This window comes from Elgaria multicarinata, chromosome 2 (assembly GCF_023053635.1).
Source record: "Elgaria multicarinata webbii isolate HBS135686 ecotype San Diego chromosome 2, rElgMul1.1.pri, whole genome shotgun sequence".
Classification (NCBI taxonomy): domain Eukaryota; kingdom Metazoa; phylum Chordata; class Lepidosauria; order Squamata; family Anguidae; genus Elgaria; species Elgaria multicarinata.
This window is the reverse complement of record NC_086172.1, coordinates 106,380,673-106,400,326: the sequence shown is the minus strand read 5'-3', so window position 1 is coordinate 106,400,326 and position 19,654 is coordinate 106,380,673. Positions and strand designations below refer to the sequence as shown.

At 40.7% G+C, this 19,654-nt stretch overlaps 1 protein-coding gene across 4 annotated transcripts in view; it reads left to right on the top strand.

Annotated features, from left to right (window-relative positions):
• Positions 1-19,654, top strand: part of LUZP2 (leucine zipper protein 2) — a 464,552-nt gene that overhangs the window by 236,583 nt on the left and 208,315 nt on the right. For all 4 annotated transcript variants that reach the window (XM_063117349.1, XM_063117348.1, XM_063117346.1 and 1 more), the window contains exon 5: positions 14,879-14,941. In XM_063117349.1, the coding sequence (XP_062973419.1) occupies positions 14,879-14,941 (63 nt within the window). The remainder of the gene's footprint in view (positions 1-14,878; positions 14,942-19,654) is intronic.

Genomic DNA, 19,654 nt, shown 5'->3' with positions numbered 1-19,654 from the left:
AATGTGAATGAGCATGTGAATTTTTGAAAAAATGCACACAAACACACTTTAACTAATGGAACATTTGAAAATGTGCATGAAATTACGCACACATTTTTGCGCAAAAGAAAAATAAAACCCCAAACTTCACAATCACTTATAGACATGAGGCAGAATAAGCTTCAAGGTGGAATTTGAAGAACTCTTAAGAGCCTGAGTTTTGCTGATTCACATATCCCTAGCTAGGATTACCAAATGGAACTTCCATATCCAGAGGTCTATATCAATGGTTGGGGGGGGGAGGAGCGCAAGCACTGTGGGATGACTATAGTCTTCTTACATCACTAGAGGCACCTGTCTGGCCACAGTTGGCAACAGGATCTCATCCCTGTTCAGATGTGTTGACCAAATAGAGGATTCCAACATCTGTGTGGGACATGGGGCACCCTTACCCTGAATGGTCCTACCAGGTCCATCCTCATCTTCTTGCATAGAGCAGGAAGGTCTGGTGGAGGTGTCTTTGTGTGTTCAGCTGAACATGCTTATAAAAACCACTGTGAATGGGAAAGCTGCTTTTTCATGGTTCCTCATTTTATGCTTGTTCAGCTAAATGCGCATAGCAATTCATAGAATCATAGAATCATAGAATAGCAGAGTTGGAAGGGGCCTACAAGGCCATCGAGTCCAACCCCCTGCTCAATGCAGGAATCCACCCTAAAGCATCCCTGACAGATGGTTGTCCAGCTGCCTCTTGAATGCCTCTAGTGTGGGAGAGCCCACAACCTCCCTAGGTAGCTGATTCCACTGTCGCACTGCTCTAACAGTCAGGAAGTTTTTCCTGATGTCCAGCCGGAATCTGGCTTCCTTTGACTTGAGTCCGTTATTCCGTGTCCTGCACTCTGGGAGAATCGAGAAGAGATCCTGGCCCTCCTCTGTGTGACAACCTTTTAAGTATTTGAAGAGTGCTATCATGTCTCCCCTCAATCTTCTCTTCTCCAGGCTAAACATGCCCAGTTCTTTCAGTCTCTCTTCATAGGGCTTTGTTTCTAGACCTCTGATCATCCTCGTTGCCCTCTTCTGAACACGCTCCAGCTTGTCTGCATCCTTCTTGAATTGTGGAGCCCAGAACTGGACGCAATACTCTAGATGAGGCCTAACCAGGGCCGAATAGAGAGGAACCAGTACCTCACGTGATTTGGAAGCTATACTTCTATTAATGCAGCCCAAAATAGCATTTGCCTTTCTTGCAGCCATATCGCACTGTTGGCTCATATTCAGCTTGTGATCTACAACAATTCCAAGATCTTTCTCATTTGTAGTATTGCTGAGCCAAGTGTCCCCCATCTTGTAACTGTGCATTTGGTTTCTATTCCCTAAATGTAGAACTTGGCATTTATCCCTATTAAATTTCATTCTGTTGTTTTCAGCCCAGCACTCCAGCCTATCAAGATCACTTTGAAGTTTGTTTCTGTCTTCCAGGGTATTAGCTATCCCACCCAATTTTGTGTCATCTGCAAATTTGATCAGCGTTCCCTGCACCTCCTCGTCCAAATCATTAATAAAAATGTTGAAGAGCACTGGGCCCAGGACTGAGCCCTGCGGCACCCCACTTGTTGCCTCTCCCCAGTTTGAGAAGGTTCCATTGATAAGTACTCTTTGAGTCCGATTCTGTAGCCAACTGTGGATCCACCTAATAGTTGTTCCATCTAGCCCACTTTTAGCTAGTTTGTTAATCAGAATGTCATGTGGTACTTTGTCAAAAGCTTTGCTGAAGTCAAGATATATGACATCCACAGCATTCCCACAGTCCACAAGGGAGGTTATCCTATCAAGGTTATCCCTTTAGACCTTCCCACTCAATGCATAAGGTTAGAAGTGGAAAGGTCAGAGCTGATATATGTGAGTCCCCACTTCCAACAAAGGACATATGTGAGTCCCCACTTCCAATGACATTGAGGGTGAGGCCCATGCTACCTACACAAGTTGAATTTTTATTTTTTTATTTATTACATTTTTATACTTCCCAGCAGCTGAAGCTCTCTGGGCAGTTCACAAAAATTAAAACCATAATAAAACAACCAACAGGCTAAAAACACAAATACAAAATACAGTATAAAAAGCACAACCAGGATAAAACCATGCAGCAGAAATTGATATAAGATTAAAATACAGAATTAGAACAGTAAAATTTAAATTTAAGTTAAAATTAAGTGTTAAAATACTTCGAGAATAAAAAGGTCTTCAGCTGATGACGAAAGGAGTACAGTGTAGGCACCAGGAGGACTTCTCTGGGGAGCTCATTCCACAGCCGGGTTGCCACAGCAGAGAAAGCCCTCCTCCTAGTAGCCACCTGCCTCACTTCCTTTGGCAGGGGGTCACGGAGAAGGGCCCCTGTGGATGATCTTAAGGTCCGGGCAGGCACATATGGGAGGAGGCGTTCCTTCAAATAACCTGGCCCCAAACCGTTTAGGGCTTTGAATGTTAATACCAGCACTTTGAATCGGGCCCGGACCTGGACTGGCAGCCAATGAAGTTGTAAAAGGACTGGTGTAATATGGTCTCGCTGGCCTGTCCCTGTTAGTAAACAGGCTGTCCTGTTTTGTACCAGCTGAAATTTCCGGACCGTTTTCAAAGGCAGCCCCACGTATAACGCATTGCAGTAATCCAAACGAGAGGTTATGAGAGCATGGATAACTGTAGCTAGGCTATATCTATCCAGATAAGGGTGTAGTTGGTATATCAACCTAAGCTGATAAAAGGTGCTGATAAAACAGAAATTCCCTGTTGAAGCATAATGCCTGAACAGTGCATTAGTCTAATCCAGTAGGTGGTCATCTAGAATATATATATATATATATATATATATATATATATATATATATATATATATATATATATATAATGATTGGATCTTCCCTTTCTTTCTTTCTTTCTTTCTTTCTTTCTTTCTTTCTTTCTTTCAAAAAGTCGTGCCCCCACACCCCCAGCTTGGATAAGGTGCTTCGGGCTGGGAGAAACACTGTTTTCTATGTTAAAATCTACCCCCAGGTAATATTTCACCCTGGTGTTGCTGCTGCTACAAAACATGTTATTTTTCAATTTTTCAGAACAGGGTGAACAGCAGCTGGGAGAGTGATTACATGGGGAAATTGTACAGGGAATGGGTTAACGGAAGAGCTGATTTGTTCTCGGCAATAGTGCTTGGACAAGGATGTTGAACCTGTTTCAGTATCTGCATTCCTGTGCTGGGTGGGGATAAAGGCAAAAGGGTGGGCAAAGGGTGCAGAGACAAATACCAAAACTGGCAGCATGTTGTAGCTTGAAGCTCTTACTGCCAGTAACTAAGCTAGGGTGACCATATGAAAAGAAGGACAGGGCTCCTGTATCTTTCAGAGTTGCATAGAAAAGGGGATTTCAGCAGATGTCATTTGTATGCATGCAGCACCTGGTGATTTTCTCTCTTCATCACAACAGTTAAAGCTGTAGGAGCCCTGCCCTCTTTTCTATCTGGTCATTCAAGGCAGGGCTCCTGCAGTTTTAACTGTTGTGATGAACAGGGAATTTCACCAGGTGCTGCATTTATTTATTTATTTATTTATTACATTTTTATACCGCCCAATAGCCGAAGCTCTCTGGGCGGTTCACAAAAATTAAAACCACAGTAAAACACCCAACAGTTTAAAACACAATTACGAAATACAGTATAAAAAGCGCAACCAGGATAAAACCACACAGCAAAGTTGATATAAGATTAAAATACAGAGTTAAAACAGTAAAATTTAAATTTAAGTTAAAATTAAGTGTTAAAATACTGAGTGAATAAAAAGGTCTTCAGCTGGTGACGAAAGCAGTACAGTGTAGGCGCCAAGCGGACCTCTCTTGTATGCATGCATACAAATGACACCTGCTGAAATCCCTTTTTCTATGCAACTGTGAAAGATACAAGAGTCCTGTCCTCCTTTCCATATGGTCACTCTAACTAAGCCTTAGGAGAGGCATTTCCATCTTTTGGAATGAGGAAAAACAGCATGCCACTAAACCATTGGTGGGCAAGAAAAAGATGGTGGGGTGAAGAGAAGGAGTTTGGCCATCTGGGGAGGGCCAGATTTGGACCCCAGGAGGCCCAGATTTAGCTTGGATCTGAGGTTTCCTCCTTTTTTAGGGAACATGTATTAAATCCTTTCCCCTACACCATATCCCTATCTAATCCCCAACCTTAAAGCTATTGTTAACCCTACAGTGTGAAAAATACCAGCACATCCATTTCCCTCTGCCCCCATGGGCTAATAGCAGTTTTAGCAGAGATTATCCCTGTTGAGAAATCCAATCACCACCGATCTCCTGAATAACCTCAGCCCTTCGTCAAGAAACTCTTTATCACATTAGTGACTTTTGCTGCACTGGCTATAAGAGACAGCCCATATGTTTAACTTCAATAAAATTAATACAATTGGAAACTGAATGTGGGACATTTAATATCTTCAAAAATAATAGCAGGGAAGATACAGTACAAATGGGAATGTGTGTTATTACTGTCAGTAACTCTTGTCTTCTGCTGAAGACGGAACAGTTTCCTTGTCATTTGAAGGAGGGTTTAATGCTCCACCTTGGGGATGTATTCGTATTTGCCTTTAACTGGTTTTGCAATCATTTAATTCAATTCAGTTACACAGACTTGCTATTGATTTACCTTGGTGTAAACTTGAGGAAAGCTAGCATGACATGACAACTCTTAAGAAAACAAGACAGACAGGCTCTTTTATTTTCTTAGATAATTAGCAATAATGTGATCAATCACCATGTTACTGTATGTTACTCAATAGATAAATTAACACAGAATATTTTAGGAAAACAGAGAGCACCTGTCTAGTGATTGCTTCCTGGGAGTATATGATGGAAGACAGGGGAGAGGTACATTGAAAGTCCCTAAACAATTAACAAACCAAATCCCAAACAAAAATAAAATACTAAAAGGACTGTGATGCCGCACTCTGAAAGGAAAAGGTCATATTAATTAAAATATGTATTCACTTTCTTTTTAGCTTATAGGCTAAAGATGACCAAAATAAGGAAACAGCATCACATTACATGGCCACTTTGCTTTACTGAAGCCCATCTTCTGCTTCTCTGCAGGAAAAAAAAAAGAGATAGGTCACAGGGAAGAAAGAATGGGTGGCAATGGGGGTTAATCCTTTCCCCATCTACCAGTTTCCCCCAGCAAGTTCCTTCAGCTGCATTTCTTTCGGATGGGGTTCAGGTCCTGTGTTTGTGTGAAAGAAGCAAGTGGAATGAGCTCATCAGCATGGATATAATGTGCAGTGAATATGTGGCTACCACATAGCATTTATCTTGCTGACATTTATCTTGCTGACATTTTGATAAGCCGAGTTCAATGGTGGGCGTTAATTGCGGGCGATGAATTGTGGGGGCCAGAAGTGAAGTAAGAAAGGCTGGTAAAGAGCAGCTGTACAGCCCCAGCAGCAGCATCTCCTTCCCAGGTGGGGACTGCTGAGCCAATCAGGATGATGATGGGGCCAAAGAGGTGGACCCAGCAGAGGGAGAGATCTCCTTTATTCTGCCTCCAGTTCAACCGGAGGCTCCTAAAGGCAGACCTCTCATGCAGCTCCAGGATTGCAGTTGCTCATTTCCCCACCCACCACTCCTGGCAGTGAGATGTCTTGCAGTGGTGGAATTAATTGCCAGTTAATCAGACTGAGAAGGAATTTTACCTGCACACCAATTGGCAAAGTCTGTGCAGGTTTTTTGCTGTCCCCATTGCAAGATTAACTGCACTGATAGTCAAGATTAATTACTGATCTGGACTATCAGTAAATTCTTTGTGGAGACTTCATTTTATAATGTTTGTCACAACTTACGGTGGTGTGATAGGCATTGGGCTGGATCCATTGGTGAGGGGAAATGGGATTGGGCTCCCTGCTCTGCCATGGTGAGGAATCATTCTTATAAGAGATCTCAGGGATGTGGTGCCAAGACCAGGCCAGCATGGAGGCTGCAAGCTGGCCATGTCCATGGGGGTGGGAAGGGGTTCACATTAGCAGTCTGCACCATGGTGTGCCCTTGGCCCTTCTAACTACCACCAGTGCTCCTGGCATGCGGGCCAGAGTAATTGGTCAGCAGGCAGGATGGCCAATTACAGGATCCATGCCCTGTGCCACTGCTAAACCTATTCAAGTGAGTCAATAAATTTGTGGCCAATTTATTATCCCAACTATGCCTGTGTGTCTATTTGTTCTTGTCCCTTCGGCTGCCAGACCCAATTAAGTGCTGCCCCCACAAGTGCAGAGGCCATTGCATGTTACGTTCCATGACATCATCACTCCCAATGGATTCACAAAAGGTGATGGTGTTTGTTGGAAGTAAATAATTATATATTTTTACTACAGTGAACATACTCACTGTTGCAGCTAAAGGAATAAAGAGCCTTGTGGCACTATACAAACTAACACATTTAGCATAAGCTTTCACGGACACTGTCCAAGGAATGTGTTTATGAAAGCTTATCCCAGGATAAATTTGTTAGTCTTTAAGGTGCCACAGAACATTGTTGTTTTTGCTGCAACAGAAATGCACAGATAACATTCTGGGGGACTATGTGTAACTAAGGCTGAAATGCTACATCCACTTACTTGGGAGTAATCCTAATTGAACTCAGTGGCATTATCTTCTGAGTGGGCACATGTAGGATTGCACTGTAAGCCAATTGCTTATATGATTTGCAATAACCATGCAAAACAGTGATTTATATATTGTGGATTCAGATATGAGAGAAAACATGTTTATATTTTGGAGAAAAAGTCCTTGAACATGTGATGGTGATATTCGTAGAAACATCCACATGAATAAACTCCAGGGGGGAGTTACACTTCCCTAGAATAACATGAGTTGTCATATTTCACCCTTTGTGAATCATAAGTGTGGTGAAGTATCCAAACTTATTGCTGTTCTTAAACATTGTTCTGTTCATATAATTTCTGAACTGGATATTTCTTGCCACTATTTCTACCTTTGCTATATTTTATGCTGGGACAGAAACATTCTGTTGGTTTCCATGTTCAATAGAAACATGACATATCTTAGATGCATACCAAAGCAGGCTAGTAAAAATGCATTCAGTAAGCAAAGCTACTATAAGAAATATCCTTTAAGATATATAAGAACAAAACAAAAACAAAAAAAAGGAAAAAAGGAAAATGTATAAAAGTTATGAGAAATAATAATAATAAAGAAACATGACTTTTTCTCCCTCCATAGAATATAATGTTTGTTTTCCCTAGAGCTTTGCTGAAAGCCTAAGAAACTACATGCAATTTATCATATATTTTCTATTTCTGAATAACTAAAAGCTGAACTAGCTTTTTACTAGTTGTGTGGAAACACACACCCCAATATGTAGATTACATTTGTACACCTGTTTCCACATTACATCTAAGAAGGCTGGAAAGGATAGAATAAAACATCTAATGCATGTCTTTGAAAACTGAAATTATCTTTTAATTCTAAAAAAATTCTCACATATACACTGATAGGATCTGAGCTTGAGGTTGTGGTGGATAACCCAATGCAAATGTCCACCTCATGTGCAGCTGCTGTGGAAAAGGGCAGATTCAATGTTAGGCATAATTATGAAAATAAAACTGCCAATATCATACTGTGTGCGGTTCTGAGTATTGCACCTCAACAAAGTGATTGTATTGTGTATTTGTGCTTTTAACCTGTTGATTGTTTAACTATGATTTTAATTTTTGTGAACCGCCCAGAGAGCTTCGGCTATTGGGTGGTATAGAAATGTAATAAATAAATAAATAAATAAATTGTAGAGTTGGAAACAGTGCAAAAAAAGGGCAAACAAAATGATCAGGTGGCAATTCCCCTGTGAGGAAAGGCTACAACAGCTGGGACTGCTTCGCTTAGGAAAAAAGGGTATATACTGGGAGGGAGAAACATGCATTCAAAATTGTGCATGATGTGGAGAAAGTGAATAGGGAGGCATTCTTCTTACATAATACTAGAACCCAGGATCATCTCAAGAAGTTTCAGAACACATAAAATGAAGTGGGTTTTTTGGGTGGGTTGCACAGCATGTTGTTAAACAATGGAATTTGCTACCACAAGTTGTTGTGATGGCCTCCATCTTAAAAAGCTAAAATGGCTACTAGCTGTATGTTACCTCCAATACTGCAGATGCCATGCTTCGATATACTGATTCCTGGCGATGTGAGTGGGAGGGTGCTGTTTCATTTCTGTCCTGCTTTTGGGTTTTCCATTGGGACATCTAGTTGGCCACTACGTGAACAGAATGCTAGACTAGGCATGGCTCTCTCATATTCTTATGAAAGGCTACTTCAGATTGTATCTGCAGACTCTTCTACTAGTTTCATAAGTGTAATGCTTTACATAAGTGTAAATGCTTTAAGCTTGCAATTTATTATTCTAGTATGACAAACATAAATGCAGTTTATTATATTAAGTGGAGAGGGCATGATTTCGCTCTTCCATATGTAGTCTGGAAGTGTGCAATGTCACACACATCATATCTAGCCAGTGTGTCTTTCTCAATCAATCTCAAGGAGCCCCTGGACCTGGAATGCTTCCTTGCAGCTGCTCTTTCTATCCTCTGCATGTTCCAGCCCAGCTACTAGGATGCAACCCAGAATATTTTAGATCTCTGGTAAAGGCTTTAGGGAGTCCCTATGCCAGTATACAGTGTGCTAAGGCTGCTAGCATTGTCTATGGTGCTAAGCTCTGTCTGCATTATTTAGTAAGGTGGCCACTTACAAATTGCCCCGAAAGAGGACATGCATCACCAAAGAGGATGGTGATTTGTATAACATTTGCATGTGCTGATGTATATTTATAGATGCAAATTTAGAAATAATTACTATAATTTAAATAGAAATGCAGTGCATCTCACCATAGTGTGGAAAACTGTGATTAGGTGACCCGTGTGCCTGTCAGTTCAGTCTGCTGTCCAAGTGCTAATTCTATTTCTATTTAGGTTTACTCATGTCCTACTGTATTCATTAAGCCTTATTCCTGGGCAAGTATGCAGAGGATTGCAGTCTTAGATAGCCATACCTATGGCACTACCAGTTGCTGGATTAGTAAAGGAACTACGACAGGGAGAGGAAGAAAATCCAACACATTGAGATCAAGCAATTTGAGATTTTAACCCGAAACAGACATATACAACTTGTTTCATCACACAGCTCTACATATTTTCTATTAGGTCTAAAGACTCCCGCCCCACTTCTGTCACAGGTGCTCATGAAACCTGCTATACTCTGTGCTCTCTCTGGTTATTTGATTTGCAATTTCATCACTGATGTTTTGATTCACGAGTCAGGGTACTGCCCAAGGTGTGAATTTCTTCCCCTTTCTATAAGACATGATTGCCAATAGTAATTTCTGTTGGAACATAAATCTTACCCAGAAAGGTTGATATAAAACTCCTGTCTTGTTCAGACTAATAATGAGCCTGAAATGCGTACATACTGCTCAAAAGCAATCAATAATTAGCTGGCTGGCCTCTCCAGACTTATCTGCTAGGGCAAAGTCATCCACACACTATAGTTCCTGAACCATTTCCTCAAGCACCTTACTTTGTCTGTGGAGCTTTGCGGGGTTAAATAGATTACTATCAGTCCTAAATCAAATCTTTATTCTCTCATTAATGTCATGGGAGGTATTCAGAAGCATAGTGGCAAACTGTATGCTAAAAAGTCAGTGCATGCACACATTCCCTGCTTGTCTCCATTAGTTAAAGGAAAGAGTGGGAAAGCAGCCCCTTTCTCATCCTTACAACTACCATTCCTTCATAAAGCTGCCTCACCTCTACATTGTAAGCTCCATCACACTGGGGGTTAGCACGCTCCCTACCTCTCTTCTCTGCCTGTGTTTTCCTACCTCAAGTTACTTCCTCTTTCAAAAGAGGAAGTACACAATGAGCACAAGGGCCATTGAGTCCATTGTTCTAATGGTGCTGCTTCTCCTGCACACAGCAGGAGACAGCAGCAATTCTGAGTTAAAAAAAAATTGGACTTAATGAGGGGTTTTTTTTGTCACGCAAGGAAGGCCAGAAGGGGTGGAAGGCATGTGGGAGGCAGACGACGTCAGGTGAGGGGCCTGAGCAAACTCCGTGAGTGCCCAGTAAGGAGTGTGCAATAAAATGCTCATCAGAGGGAGCTTTAAATCTCTCTGGGTATCTATGGCTGCAATCTTCTACACATACTTGACGGCAATGAGGCTTACTTCTGAGTAGACATGTCTGGAGATACCTAAAATTTCACTGTTAATCTAGCAAGTAATTTGAAAAGGGCATCTCTGCAAAATATACTCAAAGCTTCTGTAAGGGTCTCTTCAGAGTTTATGTAGCACATATTTATGAGGTGATCAGCCCCAGGTCTTTGAAGAGAAAACAATAATTGTCAGTAATTCACTGGATGTGTGCTAGAGAGAGCATGCCAACTGCATGTCCCCATGTGTTTACAGAAACACAATTTCTCTTTGAACAGTATGATAGGGATGACAAATCTGTCAATTTCATTTCTCATTTTTCCTAGTTTGTTCTGTTGCATTTCTACATACTGTATGATTACGATTTTTTTAAAGAAGTCTGCACAACAGTTTGCATGGATTTCATGCACATTTCCCGTAACGTATACGTTATTGTGCACAAATTTGCAGAGCTGCAAATACTTTTTAATTTCCCCCTCCTATTCAAATATATTTCTGTAAATTGTTTTCACTAACAACATATAACTTGTTTAGGTTAATGCTTTCTTTAGGAATGGGATACACATCATCTACTCGATCCAGACCAGAACCTGATGCTATGTCCGTGGCACAAACTTTCCTGAAATTGGAGCCACATAATTTCAGTGTGTTCCAGGCCCATTCTAGAAATAGCTGGTTAGGCAAAATCCTAATGTGGCTTGGAAAAATCTTTAAGCCCATCAGCTCACACATCCGAAGGACTCTTGTGCAATTGAGTTTGATGCAGTCCTGTGAGGGTGAGAGCCTTTGGAGACTCCTATAGTTCAGGAGATGCAGTCTAATACCTTGACAGAAGGGCAATATAACAACTTGCAGAACAATACAGAATGCTCCTCGTTCTGAAAGCAGTGAAGGGGACATTTTATGTTTTGTATTGTGGTCAGTGTAGAAATCCCATTTTTAATAAGATTAAGCAACAATTTGTCAGGAATCTGTGGGCAGAATATAAATTGCTACATTCATGGACGAAGAGCAGATATATCCAGTTTTAAACATTCATCCTTTATTTCAATACACCAGACAAAGTAGTAGTTAATGATTTACTTTGTGTGGCACATAAAAAGTTTTAAAGCAAGGAGCAAAATTTACAATTTTAAGTTTTAACTATGCAATAATATTAATATATTTAATTTGTGTTAAATAATGAAATGTTGTATGACTCCTGGAATTACATTATCACCAGCTCCAAGTAGTCTGTATTTCTGTGGTGGGAAGGGTTTAATTTGAAAATTTCAAGGTCAAAAGTCTGCTGCAATAAAGGTCAGGAAATGAAAAATAACCCCCATTCCATTTAATAAGTATAATAAGGTTAGAAACACACACACAGTTTTGTGTGCCATTGAGCGCTTGTCTCCTAGAGACACAATGTCTCTGTCCTTGGATAAGTGGGGAAATGCAACATATGGATAATGAGCCCTATTTCCAGGTTCTTAACTGACATCCTTAAATGTGCTTTTACATTTGTGTGTGTGTGTGTGGATGTAGAGATGCACGACATCTTCCTGAGAAATGCTGCTAATTTGATATAAAAGCTTTTAAGTACACTTGAAATTCCTACAGATGTTTTTCCTTAGAAACACAGATTGCTAATGAAAGTAACACAGCTAAAGAATGACTGTCATGGAAGTCCCTCTGCAACACCAGAGATTGGTCCATCCACCTCAAGGCCCAGTTTCACCCACTGAAAGCTCTTTGCATTATGGCTGGAAGTCCACTCATGCAATGCGACTTCTTCCCTCTCTCTTCCTTGCAGTCTCCTGCACCTCCCACAAGTTGGCTCTGGCAGGTCCCCTAAACCCTTGGAACAGATTTTGAAGACGTGCAGGGGGTTGCAGGAGGAGGGGGAATTAGGTGCCACTGATGGAAGCAGCTCCATCTGTGAAAGCACTTCCTTGGATTTCACCCCATATGTATAGCAGCAGGCATATTTTCTTTTTCCCCTTTGTGCAAGGTGGTTCTGGATGGTGTTAAATTTGTTCTGGATTGCAGCCTGTTAATCCATGTATCTGAGAAGAGAGAACATCACTTGTGTGTCTTTGGACTTCTACATTAGAAGGAACTGATGATAAACGGTCATTTGTTCACATTTATGCAAAAAGGTTCATTAGTAGATAGAAGCCCAAAGGAAACTGATTCCACCCATTAAAGTCTTGTTTAATTCATTATAATTACATGCCCATGAGAAGCATAATACAACATTCAGTGCTCTAAAGCCACACACACAACTCCATGTAGCCTTCCATTAACCAGATACTGAACATCATAAAACATCTTGACATTGAGACTGCTACCCTGGGGCACAAAAGAGAGAAGCAAAAGTAAAAACACTCTGATTGATTGTGTCTGTGTTGACTTCAGAAGCCAAATAATATTGATCAGTTTGCTCTGATTATCTGCAGAGAGTTTAGTTCTTCTGCCTTTCATTAATGAGGCCACAGTAAATTCAGATCTTGCATTTTCACTTACTAATAACGTTGGCAGGATTGGGACCCAGTGAGATTGCTATCCTAGGATGCTGAGAAGCAGAGCAAACAGCATAAGTCAGCCTACTGACAATTGCTAAGTGTTTGAGGTGAAGATGACTTAGCAGGAGAAAACACATTATTTAACATTATAATGTAATATTATGAAGAGAATGAAAATTCCAAGGTGTTCCAGGAATTGCACTAGCAAATGATAAATTAGGGATCATCATATAAGGATTTTCTTTAAGACAGAACACCCATGCCCACTCACGTCATACTTTTACCATCAAGCACCATCACCACAACACCCCTATATGATATCTAAGGATTTCTGCTTGCATGAAGAAAAGAGGCAGAAAAGTAACAGCCTGTTTCGCAGAGATATGTGTGAATCATTTTACCAAAATAGGGGTCTGGATTGGGCACAACACTAGTGTAACAGTTTGAATGGGCAACTTTAGTCAGAACACAGAGTTCGATGTAAGGGATTGTGGCAGCCTACCTTGTTGGGTTGGTGTTCATTTGAGCAAACTTTTGCCCCTGCTTATACTGCTGGGAGTTAGAGCACCCATCCCTTCCTCCCTTCACACATTGATACATGACAGAATCACACATCATCTATATGTGAATCACATATCTATGAGTTTCCATATTTTATACTTCTAGCTGTACCCTGTGGTTTTAATTTTCATGAACCACCCAGAGAGCTTCAGCTATTGGATGCTATAGAAATAAATAAATATGCTTCTTTCAAGATCTGAGAAAAATAGTGCAATTGGAGAGGGAATTAGCAGGAAAGATCCAGGAAACAGAGCCTACTTCAGAGCTTTTGAAGTCACTTACGAAAAATGTGCGAAATTAATTTACTTCACCCATACTTCATCAGGTTGCTCAGAATTATTGGAAGTCAGGTGAGAATGTCAAGAGGCATTTTGCTTAGAGGCTTAAGAAGGCTATAAACAGGAATGTTATTCCTGGAATTAAGCTGGTTGACAGTACAATAATACATTTCTAGTGAGATAAATGTGTGTGAGAGAAATCTATTCCATTATAAACTGCTGCCATAGATCCTGTACAGATAATTCAAGAGTATTTTTAGAGGTTGGAGATTTGCTGCTGCACAGGGCAAAGCTTTACAGGAATCATATATAGAAACCACAATTCATGTGAAATATTCAATATTCAATAATTGATTTATAACCAGTAAAATACTGCATGAAAACATCAAGTGTGATCCTGATGTATATATGGTAGAAATGTCTGAACGGGGTATGGAATGTTAGCAAATGTTTAGAATACTGTTTATTCTAAACATCAATAAAATGTGAGTTAAAATGTAGAAATCAACCCTATTATGGGACAAATAAAATACCTGAATTCTTTCTCCTTCATTAACTTTGCGCATGAAGCGGAGTAATTTGGATCTCTTTTTGGTTTTTGCTGGGAGTTTGAAACTTGTTTGAATCTGAGCAAATTAAGGTGAAGAAATGTAACATAAAGGATCATATCTTATTTAAGTATTCATTACCACTGTTAATTTTCAATTTAGGAAGTTTACATGCATATTATATGGACAGACCTGGAGTAAAGAAATAAACCTAAGTTGTTCATAAAGGACCAAGAATATGCAAAATGAAAGAAATATATGAGAATAGGAATTGGTGAGGTTTTAATCAGGTTATTTTTTTCTTCGAATTTGCACCAAAGACAAACAGAAGTATAATTTTCTGGAAAAGCTTGCAAGTTCTCGAACTTGCAAGCATATTTAAAATGTGTGCAGGTTTTTGTTTTTAAATGTGTACTTCCTGGCTTTAGTGTATAAGGGTGTTGTGTGCCTTTTGGGTTTGTAGGGAGGTCTTTTGTTTTTAAAAATGACAGAACATTCCATTTTTTTCCTCTCTCTCCTTTCTATCCCCATGTGGCACTGTCCCTAGAGAACACCATAATCTGTTTTCCCCCGTAAAAGGCTCTATAATATTGGATACACAGAGGAGAATCTCCTTTTTGTAAAGGTTCTCAAGCCCAAAACTGACCAATCCAAAGTGAATGATCCCTCTCTGTTGGGAATGTTTTTGTTATGTCTGTCTTGCCTCTTAGTAGATTTATGGATATGTATTAAATTGTTAATTTATGTTTTCCAGATTAACTTTTTAAAGACTGAAATGGAAAGGAAAAGCAAAATGATCAGGGATCTCCAAAATGAGGTAAGATGCTCGTCAGTTGTCAGAAACAGATTTTTTTTTAAAAAAAAATAGCCACAATTTTAGATATAATAATAGTTTATATAAAATACGTATGTATTAGTTTTCATGGAAATAAAAAAATGGAAAAGATTGGATGCCCAGGATGTTTACAATATTGTACTATGCATAACACTAAAAGTGAAATGGAGTTTTATTTAAAGCTTTATTATTACAGTAGTAAGAACATGAAGTTGTCAGAATATTTACATATTCAACTGTTATTGTAGAATTTTAACTGATAAAATAAATTAAGCTTATAATTTTAAATATAGACTTGAAAGACTCTCAGACTCTCAGCAACAATGATGCAGCAACAAGGATTCATAGGCATTAAAAAAAAATACAGCCAAATGTACATCAAATAAATATCACACAATTATTAGTCATATAGTATGCACCATTCTTATGTGATTATAACTGTCCAACATTTCTGAATCAAGGTGATCAGAGAGGTTTTCTGTTTTGGTTTTTTTTAATCAACTGGGAGTGTTCTGTACATACATCCAGTTTAAAGGTAGTCTATGGATCTAAAATGCATTATTTAATAGGAATATCACTTCCAAATCATCGCCCCCAACTCACACACAGGTGCACACACACACACACACACACTCAGCATCACTCACTCCAAACAAACACACTCATGAACACATGCATTTACTCAAAGACCCCATGCACCCCATACATTCTCTCTCTCTCTCTCTCTTTCTTTCTCTTCTGGGCACGTTCCGGAAGTCCGAACGTGGAGCCACCTCACCCACACTCCAGTGTCCCTGGCTTTCCTTCGACTGGGCGGGTGCGGGGCGCCATCTCGTCTGCCCAGGCCCAGCTGAATCCTCAGGCCAGCCTGGCTCATAGCCAACGCGTGTGAGTGCTGTGCTGTGCCCGGTGCCCCTCTTAGCTTGGCACTCTAGGCAACTGCCTGAGTGGCCACTATGGTAGCACCGGCCCTGCTAGCTTTAAAAAATAAAGGCATTTGGCTATTTTAAGTTGCAGTTCTTGGCATGTTATGGCGATCAGTGGATTATGCCATTACTTCCAATTGGCTGGGAAGAATGTAGCTTGATAGCTTTCTTCTATCATGATAGAGGTAGGGTTTTATGAGTTCAGCCAGCATCTGCCCTGTGAGTGCTCGCACCACCACTCACGTGGTCTGTCCCAATGAGCCCGGCAAGTCTTTGCTGAGCGTCTTTCCCCAGCCATGCTAATGGCAGCCACAATTAGTGCAAAAGGGGGAAATGTGTGATTTCCAGAGAGTCCAGAGATTGTGCATTCCACCCCCCTCTATGCTAATAGTGTTTTTCTGCCCCCCACTGCTGCCTTGCATTAAGAGGGCTTTTAAGGCCCCAATTAGAGCAGGGAGGAGTAAGCTTGCTTTCTAGAGCTTCCAGAAAGTGTATAATTCCCCTGGCCACATTAATGGCAGCCACCTACTTATGCTATTTTACTGTAGATCATAAGCATATCAATTATAGACTAAAAATTATAATTAGTGAGTTCATTTTGTTTCTTTAATGATCTTGATTTTTTATTATGTACTCTCTTCATCTTTTTGTTGTCTTTATTTTGTTAACTTTATTTTGAAATAAAATAAAATTTAATGGGGAGGGGGAATGACCTACCTATTCCATATTCCTATCTTCTTGCTTTGATGAAAGCCTATCTCTTCTGGTTCTACTTTCCTGAGTTCTTAAAGTCAAATTACAGAATATATTAACCTGCAGCTGTGACAGTCTCCCATGTCCCTGGACCCTTCTTGATCCACCTGCTGCCACAGGAGAGACATCCACCCTCCACTGGGTATCCTCTTGGATCACTTCACTACTTTTGTGACTCCAAAGGACCCAGCTCAGGTGCACAAGTCAGGGTTATAGATGCCAAGTCTGTCTCTGTGGCACGCCTGCTTCAGCTTAGGCCCCACAGCAGCCCAGTTCAAAACCTTTGCTCCAACCTTCTCCCACCACTATAGGTTTCACCTGTGCCCTTTCCCAGGTACTTCACTGTCCACACAAGGATTAATTAAACAATATTTATTTAACAAGAAGATTGTTCAGGTTCAAAGCATATTGGTTTCCTTCAGTTAACAAGCATATGGTTACAAGCACATAGCATAATGGTTTCTTAGGTTCATTCACTTAAACATTTCACAATATAACTTTCAGTAGTCCTCCTGCCTACCCTACCCACTCTAACTACACTATCCTCTTCCCACACTCTGATCTCCGAAAACAACAAACAATCTAACTCAAAGCTTCCTCTCTCCACCCTTTACCTCAGAAACAGTTCTCTTTTATTCAGCTCAGCCTTCCGACTCCTCCCCCTCTCTCACACAGCCAATCCAGGCACTCCCCACCAACATCCAATCAGCACTCACCTTCATCCAGCATTCATTAACCCTTTTAGGCCTCATACTTACCAATCAGCAACACACACATGTTGAGTACTACCTTTTAAACTCTGCAACTCTTAATACTTTATATTTAGCAAACTTAACACTAAACAGTGAAGCTTTGTCTATTTTCTTTTCTTACATATAAGTTTGTTGTTTATTCGTTCAGTTGTTTCCGACTCTTCGTGACTTCATGGACCAGCCCACGCCAGAGCTTTCTGTCGGCTGTCGCCACTCCCAGCTCCCCCAAGGACAAGTCTGTCACCTCCAGAATATCATCCATCCATCTTGCCCTTGGTCAGCCCCCCTTCCTTTTGCCTTCCACTTTCCCTAGCATCAACCTCTTCTCCAGGGTATCCTGTCTTCTCATTATGTGGCCAAAGTACTTCAGTTTTGCCTTTAATACCATTCCCTCAAGTGAGCAGTCTGGCTTTATTTCCTGGAGTATGGATTGGTTTGATCTCCTTTCACTCCAAGGCCCTCTCAGAATTTTCCTCCAACACCACAGTTCAAAATCATCTATCTTCCTTCACTCAGCTTTCCTTGCCATCTTTGTTTTTGATCATACCCATTTTTGCCTGGAATTTACCTCCGATGTTTCTAATTTTCTGGAAGAGGTCTCTTGTCCTTCCTATTCTATTGTCTTTTTCCACTTCCGCACATTGCTTGTTTAAAAATAATTCCTTATCTGTGGAATTTTGGCTAACCTCTGGAATTTTGCATTTAATTGGGCATATCTCCCCCTATCACTGTTGCCTTTTGCTTTCCTTCTTTCTTGGGCTACTTCCAGTGTCTCAGCAGACAGCCATCTTGCCTTCTTGGTTTTTTTTCTATTAGTGAGCTCATATCTAACTGATCTGTGGGTCTTCCCTATTCTCTTTAGTTTGATTCTAAATTGTGCAATAAGAAGTTCGTGATCTGAACTACAGTCAGCTCCAGGTCTTGTTTTTACTGTCTGTATAGATGTCCGCCACCTTTGGCTGCAAAGGATGTAGTCAATTTGATCTCGGTGTCGGCCATCTGGTGAAGTCCATGTATAAAGCCGACTTTTCGGTTGTTGGAAGAGAGTGTTTGTTATGCACAGTGAATTGTCCTGGCAGAATTCTATCAGCCTATGTCCCGCTTCATTTTGTTCTCCTAGATCATGCTTACCTGTAATTCCAGATGTCATTTGACTACCCACCTTAGCGTTCCAGTCTCCTGTAATGAAAATAACATTTTGGTGTATTATCCAGTAGTTGCTACAGATCCTCATAGAACTGATCTACTTCTGCTTCTTCAGCATCTGTGGTTGGGGCATATATTTGGATCACTGTGATGTTAAATGGCTTACCCTGAATTTGAATTGAGATCATTCTATCATTTTTTGGATTGTATCCAAGCACTGCTTTAGCCACTTTATTATTAATTATGAAGGCTACTCCATTTCTTCTGTGATCCTCTTGTCCACAGTAGTAGATCTGGTGGTGATCTGATGTGAAGTGGCCCATTCCAGTCCATTTCAGTTCACTGACACCCAATATAACTATATTTAATCTTGACATCTCACCAATAACCACATCCAATTTGCCCTAGCTCATAGATCTTACATTCCAGGTTCCTATGGTGTGTTGATCTTTAGAACATCGGATTCATTGTTCACCATCAGCACCATCGGCCGCTAGCCATCCTTTCGGCTTTGAGCTAGCTGCATCATCACATCTGGGGCTAGTTGAACTTATCCTCTGTTCCTCCCCAGTAGCATTTCGACCATCTTCCGACCTGGGGGTCCCATCTTCCGATGGTATACTGACATATCTCTGGTTGTACTGATCCATTTAGTTTTCATGGCAAGAATACTGGGGTGGGTTGCCATTACCTTCCCCAGGGATCGTATTTAGTCTGACCTCTCTACCATGACCTTCCTGTCTTGGGTGTCCCTTCATGGTTTAGCTCATGGCATCCTTGAGGTGCTCCAGCACCACGACAAGGTAACGATCTCCTTTGCTGGAGTACATAAAAGTAAACATGGGGATATCCAGGTGAGCACCACAATGGATGGGGAATGGAGATTTAACCCCTCCCTCCCCTGCTGTGATGCTGACAAAAAATGCCTCCATCCAACCCCATTTGCCAATTAGGGTTGGGGAAAAAGCTCCCAGTGGGAGAACGAAAGATGAAGCCTCCTTCTCCATGTACTGTGATCCTCATCCATATTTCCCTATTCTTAAGAAGAAATAACAGAATGCTATGAATTTAATGTAATCCTGATAGTTACCACCATGGTTGAGCAGCAATCCACAGGA